Source organism: Liolophura sinensis, chromosome 13 (assembly GCF_032854445.1).
Source record: "Liolophura sinensis isolate JHLJ2023 chromosome 13, CUHK_Ljap_v2, whole genome shotgun sequence".
NCBI lineage: Eukaryota > Metazoa > Mollusca > Polyplacophora > Chitonida > Chitonidae > Liolophura > Liolophura sinensis.
This window is the reverse complement of record NC_088307.1, coordinates 10,184,238-10,195,750: the sequence shown is the minus strand read 5'-3', so window position 1 is coordinate 10,195,750 and position 11,513 is coordinate 10,184,238. Positions and strand designations below refer to the sequence as shown.

The following is an 11,513-nucleotide window of genomic DNA, read 5'->3' as shown; positions in this document are numbered from 1 at the left end:
CTCTTCCCCCCCCCCCCCCCTTAATCCTGGTTTGCTGCGACTGTTAGGCTATTCACCAATGAGGTCGCGTGTTCGAATCCAGCTTTCGCTGTTTCGGCTAGTGCTTTAAATCAATAGGGTTGTCCGGAACCAGGCGAGATCGGCGGTTTGATGTTGTCATATAAGTAAAAAATTCTTGAGCAAGGCGTTGAGTACCAACCATGAATAAATCAAACGATCTCTTTGGCTCATTAGCGAAAGTGTCACTCTCACTGTTTCTAGTTGTCACTATAGAGCAATGGAAATAGCGTGCTCGAATTTAGCTCTTGCTTCTGGGGCTATAGATTTACGTCAGTGTTTCTGAAGAATCTGGCGAAGATAAATGTTTTTTCAAAGGCGATAACAACACAGGATCTTGAGTAGTTGTAGACCAAGGAAATCTAAACTTGAAGGTAACAACATAGCACGTATATTCTGCAAGGTGTTCTACTAGAGGTATATATAAGTAGCTAATTTGTTTACACGGACGGTTAAAATAAACCCTTAACTGAGCTAAACAGAAAAGAGGCCAAGATTAACCGTGTCACATTTTGCCTGCTATCACACTCTCATTGCAGTTCTAGATGTATTCTCCAGTCTGTTACCTTGTGTCTTATTGCCCACAACCCTAAAAGGTAAAAGTGAAATGGTCAGTTGGTTAGCGCACTAGAGCAGCGTAATGACCCAGGAGACTCTCACCAGTAAGGTCGCTGTGAGTTCAAGTCAGCTTATGCTGGCTTCCTCTCAAGCCGTACGTAGAAAGGTCTACAAGCAGCCTGCGGGCTCTCCCCTGTTTCCTCCCACCATAATGTTGAGAGCCGCCATATAGGTGAAATATTCTTGAGTACGGCGTAAAACACCAATCAAATAAATAAATAAATTTCAAATTCTCATGAATAAGTCACTAACTTCCCCATCAACCATATAAATAGATGAGTAAATTTTCCTACATAGAAAGCTATAGAGTGTTTTCCATAGACTCTATCTTGTTTTCACGATCCGTAAGTCTGATCACGGTCCCTGAAATTAGACAAATGCAGTTATTTTAGCCTTCGTATTTCTTCTATGTGAGGGCTGTGCAGTTCGTAGTTCAGCAGCAGAGGGGAGATAATCCTGCGTAAGCTATATATTAACAATGATACACGTGTAAAATGTAAGGGACCATTGTAAATTCGTGGTCGATCAATTGATCAATGAAATACCCAGCGGTTAGTCCAGGGCTAATTGTGGAAAATAACAATACACGGCCATGCTTACTGTAGTTTTGAGATGTCTTTTCCTTAAAACAGAAACTGTTATAAAGACGCAAAGAACGTACAAAGCCGTCACAAGCGAAACAACAGAATTTGCCCTTTGCTTTCCGGTTAGATCGAGGTGTGGCTAGCCTCATGTTGAATGTATGTTTTTGTTACCATCTTGGCCGTTCACACGTTTAAGTGGTAAGAACATTTAAGAATGATAAGTCATAATAATCGAAAACATGCAAGGCGACAATTTCATTTCAACTGTCTTTGTCTTATGGTATAAGACCTGCTCAGTGAGTGGGGTACGTGACGTAACAACATTGCACACAAGGCGTAGGTTTAATCCTGGCGTTGGGTAGGGGGATTGCCCAGTTTAGCTGTGTTTTGGTCCAAAGTGACATCACTCGTGGAGCCGTTTGCGTGTTTGAAGTTTTTAAATTATCAAGAACTTATAGACAAGCATGGTACCCGATTTGAACAATGCTTTCTTTCACTGGCCTAATCGTGGGTTTCCCCCGGGCTCTACCCGGTTTCCTCCCATCATAAAATACTGGCCGCCATCGTATGTGAAATATTCTTCAGTACGACGTAAAACACAAATCAAATAAATAAGTAAATCAATAAAGAAAGAAATTCATTCGCCTAAAACATTCCTCGCGTCTTTCCAGCATCATGGAAAATGCTGACAGCTTCTCTTAAGTTCGTATTTTTTATACTTTCTTAATTCTTTGGCAGGAACATAAATTTTGGTTAACGGCAAGTATACGAATGTATGTTCTGATGCCTAGATTCGACAAGTCAGTGTGGGTCTCAAGTATTTGGCCCACATGGGAAACACGTAAGGAAACTCACATAAGTAACATTAGTAAACAAATTAGACGAAGTCGATGCCTTGTCGACAGCTGACAACGTGTTGTGTTTTTTTTTTATGCATTTAAGTTATTTATTTACAACGAACAGAAACATATGAACATTGAAAACTTAATATATCACTCAACAACCAATAAACTTTTGTCATGAATCTTTAGGCGTTTGTTACTTCTGCTAACTTCCAAATACTAAAAACAGTTCTTGGAAATACAATTTTAACATAGAATTTAAACTAATCTAATAGTTACACATTTCAATTGAAGAGCCAAGGACGTTTTTGAGTATCACATTCTACGTTTAAAAATACAACACCATCCTCAAAATAAATGACAAGGTGTGACCAAATAGTTCTTATGGTATTAGAATGTACAGGGTGAGTAAAAGAAACTATCAAATGTTAACTTAAAGTATAATTACACAACAGAATAATCAACGTTACACATGTACAACAAAAAGGCTTAAACTACACCATGGTGGGTCAGCCTCCAGTAGATGTACTCCTACCTGGGATGTAGACGTATGTGCGTGCTATATTATATTCTAGCCCCAGTTAAAAAAATTATAAACCGTAATTGTGACAACAATGATTTGAAAAACTCCATCATCTGATAATACAAACATGAATGAAAAAAGTTTAACACGGCTATGTCCTTTTGTGAATCTTTAGGCCATTAATCCGCCATTAACCATCTTTTAAGCGAAATTTAACGGCCCAAAAAAGAAAGCTGTGTACACTTTACATGCTAGGGCATTCTATAAGATAAATTGAGAGTATAATATCTTTCATATAACTCTTAATCAGACAATACTAGTATGAGATCATTTATTTTTTCACAATGTATAGATTTTAAACATTATATACATGTACATTTAAAACTGTAAAATCGCCTTGCACAATCACCTGTACCTGAGATTAATATATTAATAATTTATACATTTGTCATATTTTTGCAGCCACAACTGACACTGATATTGTCTGAAAAAATTACAAGCACAGGTGCCATAAAATTGCTGCAACAAATAAGTTTTGAGATCACTATTTGTACGAACAGTACACAAATGTTTCAATTTTCGGTCTTTAATTGACGCAAAATCCCCTGATGTTGACACTGTATGCAAATAGCCACTCTGAAAAGTAGCAGTAGTCCTCCAATCGTACGGTCGGAATGCACATGTCTTTCCAGTAAAATAGCAAAGGAGAAGGCAATTGCTCCGGGCGTGGGTGATAGATCCGTGTTTTTTTTTTTCATGTGAGAAACTGCCTAATATCGCCACATTAATTGCTACGAGTCTGAATAACATACTATGCAACTGGAAACTCCACCGACTCACGCATCAGTCCCGTCATGTAAATGCAATATTGATGACAAAAGCGAAATTTTGTTTTAACTTATATATTTTGGGGAGTGCAAATTGCCTTGAGGCAACCAGTGTATGTATCCGGAAATGACTATTAGAAGTGTGAAATTCATGTAAGGCAAGATTACGCTATAGAGCGCTATTTACCAGTTGTCACGGAGATAGACCCGTGTTCACGTGACAGTCCTATCATTCGGAATTTCTGAAGAGGAATTTTATCGCTACGTGAACTGTGTCCTCCAATAAGGCACGACGATTGTAAGTGGAACGAGTGGGGAAACAATGGACAAAATTTCGATTGGGAACAAAATCCAACCAAATCCTATCCAGGTGTCTGCTAAAAACGTTAACCTTGATGGGAAAATGTCATAAGTATACCTCTCTCGAGACCCGCGATAGACATTTGAAAAACTCTTTCAAAAGAACCCAATGGTTCCATTTGCCTTTGTTACAATGGTAACAAATGCAACGGACCCACGTCACCGTAGTAGTTAATGTGAACTTCAATGGTCTAAGTGAGATAAGTACGAGTGGAAAGATAGTAAATTAGTCCGGCTTTGTAAGACAGCATCGAGCATAGAGGTTAATACTAGATATTACATTGGAATCACGTGTTATCTCGCGTTATCTTGCGCTCACCAGGTCCATAACAGAACAGTGAAAAAAAATGCAAAAATCAAATCTGATTGGCTAAGATGCTTTTTGGCGGGTCCACTTTCACAAAGTCCACTTTCTTGTAACTTTTGACGTAAATGACGTACGTTGTCCAGGTTATGGTTGTATATAAGGCGACGTACTTTACGACGAAAGTTACGAGAAAAAAAGGGAATCTTGTAAAATTTAACTGCGGTAAACAACAATCCGATAAGAATTCAACAAGTGTTGCTGCTATATTTGAATTTCTAATACTTTCCACTGGACGCCAGGCAAGAGGAGACAGACTTACACATGCGAGACAATAAAGTCAAACATTAACCACTCGCCACCCGACACTTTACATGTGGGTGTTGCTCTCTGACGGCGCAGACGCGGTTGTTTTGGTGACGCATGTTGCTTGACCCGAAACGTTATTGTCGCGACCTTTACCTTTGCCTTTGCGAAAGAAACACAACGTATCTAGAAGAGCATCTCTGAAGCGTTTTGCACTCAGGCAATAGAGGAGGAAGTTGAGGCTGTGATTTGTGTACATCAGGTTATTCATGATGGTTCTGGCTAGATGGTAGATAGCGGCTTGGTGTGGTGTGGAGGATAGATCAAAGCGGCGTTCCACGATGATTATGATGGCCATGGGTCCGACGAAAATCAGAAAGGCGAAGGACACGAGTAGCAACATCCGAGTGATCTGGTTTTCTTTGCTGCCCTTTGTTGTGTCGGCTCTGCTGTTAGTCGCCGCGCTGTTCTCGGGATTTTCCATCATCTGCTGTCGCATTTTGCGAGACTTCTTTACGGTATAGATGATGAGAATGTTAAGAACGAATAGAGTGGTGAGTGGAATAAAGCAATAGACGACTGCGTCAATCCACGGCCAGACCAGAAAGAGAAAGAACTTGTTTGCGGGGTTGGTGGGAAGGCAACCTTCGACTCCTGTGTTAGGGTCTACCACCATTCCTCGGGTGATCAAGCTGTGAAAATCAAGGACTAAGCAGGCCAGAGCTATAAGGCCAATGACGAGTTTCGTCCGTGGTTTCCACGAGGCAGCTTGAAGGGGAAATTTCACCGCTAGATACTTCTCAATTGTCATTGCCATCATAACTCCTACGTCAAAATGAATTGTGTAGTAGAAAGCGAAAAACAATAGCTTACAAGTCCACGGATTGAAAAAATCCAATCCAGGGAACTTTCGGATCAAAAAGAGGACGTTGTAAACGAGGATGAGCGAATCAGCAATTGCCAAGGCGGCCATGTACTGGCACGTGGTGGACTTGCGCATTGAAGGCGTGAGTAAAATGGCGAACGCCCACATGTTACCAAGAATCCCGACGGCCGAACAGACTGGGGAGAAATAGTAATCTATTCCGTTAGCGATCTGAAACTCTATGAAATTTTCTAAGGTGTTGTCATTGGAGAGATCCAGCACATCACTGGCCGACCAGTCGTCCCCTCCCACTGGGCTTGCCGAAGTGAGCAGGCCTAAAGACCCATTTAGGGCCTCCGAAACGTTCATGGTAACATTCATTACGTCAATTAAAACAAAGTTATTAAACAAAATGTCTTTGAAATATTGATAGCGTACGCTTAATTAATGTGAAATGGGCTTAAATTCATTAGTGAAAATTCGAAGGCAGTCTCTATACTTGAAGTCTTCGGTTTGTTGATTTAGTACGTGATCACTATAGCTCCATGAAAGCTGATGCCGTGGACCACGATATTCGCACAAACCAGGAGAGCTGAATGACAGGACCCTATTCAAATGTGATTTGGAACCTGTGTGACAAAACACAAATTTTATGTACACTTCATTTAAAGACACTGTGAGGTAGATTTTCACAAATTATACTGCATATTTCTTTTCAGACCTACAATCATTTGATCTACGTACACAACTCTCCAGTTGGATACATTTAAACTTCATTCAGAACAAATAATTAAGTTTAGTTCCTCTTTTAAAGAAGAAGAAAGTTTAAATATCAATCAAATACCACTGAAAAGAGTATGCATTTCCTCGCAGATGCATGCCATAAAAAATTCTAATATGTACCTCAAGATAATAAATTATAATAACAGCCTAAGAATTAGTCCCGAAGCCTTCTGTGTTAGGAGGAGAATTGCCGCCGAAGTGCAGTTCGGCAGAACTCTTCTTCTCAGAAGGTAGCGAACAGTACAGCTCGTTTTCCGCTTGACGACCGGGAAACCAGAATGTTGGACGAAGGCTCCGAGTTTACACGAAGAAGCCGGCAGTTTTAACGAATGTCGCTGGCTGAGAGGCAACACACCCCCAGCAGAAATTACAGGGTGTTAAAGATGGAGGACGCGATAGACTCGGCGATTTATGCCAGCTTTGCCGTTTTCAGGCTTTACCTTTATGGCTAAGAAAAATCGCAAAATTATGCAGCAGGCACCACCAGATAGAAAAAAAGTGCTTTTTTCAGACTATAGTGTCATTTTTAAAAACTTTCTTCTCCTTTTAAGTCGATTCTATATCAGAGAATAATGCACCATACACTGGGAAAGAAGATACCATTGATAATCGTCTCTTTAATTATGTATATCAAGCCTTCTTATAGTCGACAAAAGTGGCCCTTGCTTTAATGGTGTAAAAGATGAATATCGAAAGCAATGGGATATTTCTTATTTGTTCCCATCTCGATACAACGGTCAGAGCAACATGGCTACATCTTTGTTCCTATGGGTTTGTCAGAGAGGTGAAATAAACCGTTGTATGTAACGACTCGAGTTCTTATAAAAATATGGTTCCATTTAGACATAAAGTCCTTAGGTCATAAGTGTGTATTTAATTTGCATGCTTTCCTTATGTGCGAATTTCTTCGTAGTAAAGTTTAAGGAAATCAGTAATGTAAAAAGGTAAGAAGTCAAATAGAAAAATCACAAACAATGTATATTTCTTCCTTTAAAAACACTTAGTGTTGAGCACCTGTCCGGATTGAAAAAAGAAGGGTCTAAGGGCACATGTCTTAATAGAGGACCCTTCCACGTTCGGGTCCAAGCTGTGTAGTATATTCTTCATTTACATGTCTTTCCCATGACGTTCTATGGTAAAACTAGTTACATGGCACGCATGTATTGCCTGAGGATATTGGACAAGCTGCATTCGAATGGTCCGATTCGTCGAATGAACCCGTCGAAATAGCCAAGCTCAACTAGTCAAATACAACGAGTGGATGCGACAAATCGCACAGTGTGCAGAGACTAGATCTGATCCTAGACCCATGCAAAAGTATCCCTTTATAGGGCTTGTCCTAAAACTTTCATTTCCAGTGAGCTCCTGTCCTGAAGGACTGAATACCTGTTGTTATGAACATCATTATTAGGATTGTTAACTTGGCTGTTTTCCGTCGTTAACAAAACTATCACTTTATATTGTTTAATGTTATTGCTTGTTTTATGTGATGACGACAAAGTATTTTGAGTAAATCTAGACCAGTGACGTTTAATTTTCAATTGACACCAGAGTTTTTTTTTTTACCTGATCCTGCTTAAGTCATGGTTGGGGGGCGGGGGCATTTTTGCTACTATTTAGGCATTTACATCAACAATTAGAATAACACCATAAGTCAGATAAACCGACAAGAGGCTGTATTTCGCCGGTTACGTGTGTCTAATATACATGTATTTATGAGTACTACATCGCGTTGAGCAAAATCGTACAAGTTAAATATGGTAGCAAAATGGTGAAATCAGGCTGCTTACACATTTATCTCAGTTACGGCTTTGCTACTTACACATTTATCTCAGTTACGGCTTTGCTACTTACACATTTATCTCAGTTACGGTTTTGCTACTTACACATTTATCTCAGTTACGGCTTTGCTACTTACACATTTATCTCAGTTACGGCTTTGCTACTTACACATTTATCTCAGTTACGGCTTTGCTACTTACACATTTATCTCAGTTACGGTTTTGCTACTTACACATTTATCTCAGTTACGGTTTTACTACTTACACATTTATCTCAGTTACGGCTTTGCTACTTACACATTTATCTCAGTTACGGCTTTGCTACTTATACATTTATATCAGTTACGGCTTTGCTACTTACACATTTATCTCAGTTACGGCTTTGCTACTTACACATCCTCTAGCATCGTAAACAGTGATGCAGTTCTGTTTATTAGAATTAGCAACTTATTAGGCGTCGTTGGCCTAGAATTACTCATAATGTCGTCTTCTCATCACATTTCATAGCCAGTCACGTAAAAACAATGTAAAGGGACCAGGCTTCCTGGATGCTTAGACAAGAAGGTTGTTACAGCTGAATGTTATTCGAGAGACTCACCTCTTCCAGCTGCTCTTCAGGGAAAGATTTAAACTGAGCAAGCCGTTAGATTCTCCAGTTCCTTGGTTCAAGGTATCTGAAATTTTTTTTAAAGGTAATGGATTCATGAAAAGTAACTTTAAAGCAGATTATTATTATTATTATTATTATTATTATTATTATTATTATTATTATTATTATTATTATTATTATTATTATTATTATAGTAAAAGACATACAGCATAGAGAGTAAAACAGGAGCAGCGACGACAACTTGATCGAGAGCAAATGGTCTCATGAAACCGGTGAAGTACGGTCTCGTGTCAATTACCCCTGTTAGGATTTTACTCTAATTGTTCATGTAAATGTGTAAATAGTAGCAATTTACACGCACCCTATCACCATGGCTTAAGCAGAATTAGATGAAATAAAGATTGCAGTGATGTTATCTACAATTTATTAGATCAGCCAGACAATTTGTTACACCAGTTAGATTCTTAGCTAATTAGCCAGCGTTTATCTGTTTACCTACATAAACCAGGATTCTGCTGATGGACTAAACAACCCCGAGACGTGGTTCCTTTGTATTGCTTAATGTGATTGTATGCTAAATGTGATGACAACACAGCATTTTGTGTAAGTCTAGACCAGTGACGTCTGATAAATTCCAATTAACATCACTGCATTTTCTTTACCTTATTCTGCTTAAGCAGTGCCCCCTAGCGGGGGCGTGTAATCTGCCAATATTTAAGCATTTACATGAACAGTTACTAACTGAACTAAGTTGATTTATTTATTTATTTGACTGGTGTTTTACTCCTTACTCAAGAATATTTCACTTATACGACGGCGGCCAGCATTATGGTGGGAGGAAACCGGTCAGAGCCAGGGGGAAACCAACGACCATCCGCAGGTTGCTGGCAGACCTCCCCACGTACGACCGGAGAGGAAGCCAGCATGAGCTGGGCTTGAACCCACAGCGACCGCAGGACTAAGTTGAGATTTTACTGTCTACTGTAAATCTTCTATCATTTCGGATACACGGTACACGTCTGAGCAAATGCATTCAAGAATGTCACGAAATTTTTAACCGAAAAAAAAGTTAAAAATTACAAAATAATTTAAAGACTCTGAGACTAAAATAACAATTTTTTTTACAGACGAATTCAGCCCATGAATATCAAGCTAACTATGCAAAAGTTATGCATGATTGAAACTTCTCCGTGTTGGTCACTATTTAAAGCCCTTCAGTGCACCTAAACCAATGACCATTAAGAATACGGGAAAATCGTTAAATATACAAAACTTAGCCATGTATACCGTCGGGTTTTGGAACTAATCTGGAACATGCTCATACAATTTTATCTAAAATGGATAATTTGAAACAATTCTTGAACGAAGACCAACTACGATTGAAAATGAAGTGAATGATTAAACATTTAAATGATTTTCTAGTATATATGACTTCTTTGTTTACCACCAATAAGAAGAGTTGATAAGATAATTTCCAATATCGGTAATTATCAAACAAAACAACAATATTTATTATTAACAATAAATATAAAAGATTAAGTCCTGATATATGTTTGTGTTCTTCACAAATAAGCAGGCTGATATAGGGCAGCATCGGTGTCCAAAACCGCTTTTGTAATCCTTTTAACTAAGACCCCGTCATGTGATGCTTGGGGCAAACATATTAACAGGATATGGTGTTTTTGTGTATTTTTAAGAGCTTTCGATTTGCATTTGTCCTTCTCCTTTTATAAATATTGCAATGTCCCGAACTGGGATATTATGTTAAAACTGAACCAAAAAAAAAAAAACAAAAAAAAAGAAAATACAAACAGTTAAATAGGCAGATGAAATTAGGCACGTGAAACTTACCTCTGAAAGTCCGCTGCAGAGAAGGCCGAGCTTCAATGACGGGAATAGAACAGAATTCTGTTCAAAGGAGAATCGAAATGCATCCTTTTATGTACCCTTTTATATATGTGGGTAAAAACTAATATTACAAATTAATTACTGATGAGATATTGATCCTATACTAATCGTTAGAGCTGGTTAGAGACAGTTTACGTTTAGTTATTGTTAACGCTTCATTAATTCAAATGGATAAATATTCCACAAGAACGTCTTAAGGATATGCCAGATGGAGATACATCTTTGATTGATCTTTTTACAAGTATACACCGCCTTAGATAGCCTCAAGCGGCTAAAACGTTGTACGTGGAAAAGTGGTTTCCCCAAAGAACGGTTAATAATTGATACTGACACAATACACGATTGTTCTCGAGTAAGAGGCTGTTTTGTTTTGCCATTTGATTTTACGATTGTACCTCAAGCAGCTGGGTTGATCAAGAGATTTGTGACGTCAACACAGACTCGTTACGTCATCTCTCTTTGCTGCGTTTGTTTGTCTTGGTTTTGCTTGTTTTTTGTTTTGTTTTTTTGTTTGTTTGTTTTTTTAATTTGTCCCCATATATAAGTCAATGTCATGGAGTATTTGCTGGTCTAGAGTACCAAACAGCCAATATACATCCATGTGTGATGTCCAGTTGCTTTTAATCAACCAGTGGTGGTTACATTACCGCCTATTTCTTCTCAAAGAGCGACCAACGGTGGTTACATAACCACCTGTCCGTTCGCAATTAGCGACCAACGATGGTTTCATTAACACCTGTCCGTTCTCAAAGAACACCCAACGGTGATAACAAGACCGCCATTCTGTTCTCAAAGAGCGTTCTGTCTTTCTAACCACGCCTGGAGCCAGTGACGTCTAAAAAATTTCTATTAACCATAATTGGCCTAATTCTGCTCAAGCCATTGTGCTAGGGAAGGTGGACGTTGCTACTATTTTAGCACTTACACCAAGATGACTATTATTATGACAAGAATATCTCACGGACTATACATGACTTGGCACCGAAGTTCATGTACAACAGGATGTTAAAATGATACAGATTTTACTTAAATTTGTGTTACTAATTCCACTGAATGAATGGTTGGTGATATGCGCGTATGTGAAGTCCCCACGCTTATAATATGAAAGATTAACACCACAGAGAGTAAAACCAGAGCAGGGACGA

The 11,513-nt window shown here is 38.8% G+C and overlaps 1 protein-coding gene across 1 annotated transcript; it reads right to left on the bottom strand.

Annotated features, from left to right (window-relative positions):
• Positions 1 to 579: 579 nt before the first annotated feature.
• LOC135480840 (delta-type opioid receptor-like) lies at positions 580 to 5,667 on the bottom strand. Its single transcript, XM_064760770.1, has 3 exons — positions 4,619 to 5,667; positions 879 to 902; positions 580 to 646 (listed from the first exon to the last, which is right to left on the bottom strand). The coding sequence occupies exons 1-3, from the start codon at positions 5,665 to 5,667 to the stop codon at positions 580 to 582; spliced, it is 1,140 nt and encodes a 379-aa protein (XP_064616840.1).
• Between the last annotated feature and the right edge of the window lie 5,846 nt (positions 5,668 to 11,513).

Excerpts from the sequence above, each read along its gene's own strand:
- LOC135480840 (XM_064760770.1), bottom strand. The coding sequence starts at position 5,667 with ATGAATGTTACCATGAACGTTTCGGAGGCCCTAAATGGGTCTTTAGGC. Across the intron at positions 903-4,618 it reads AGTGCAAAACGCTTCAGAGA|GAAATTTATTTATTTATTTG; the intron begins TGCTCTTCTAGA and ends TCATGAGAATTT. Across the intron at positions 647-878 it reads TTTATTTATTTATTTGATTG|GGTTGTGGGCAATAAGACAC; the intron begins GTGTTTTACGCC and ends TTTACCTTTTAG.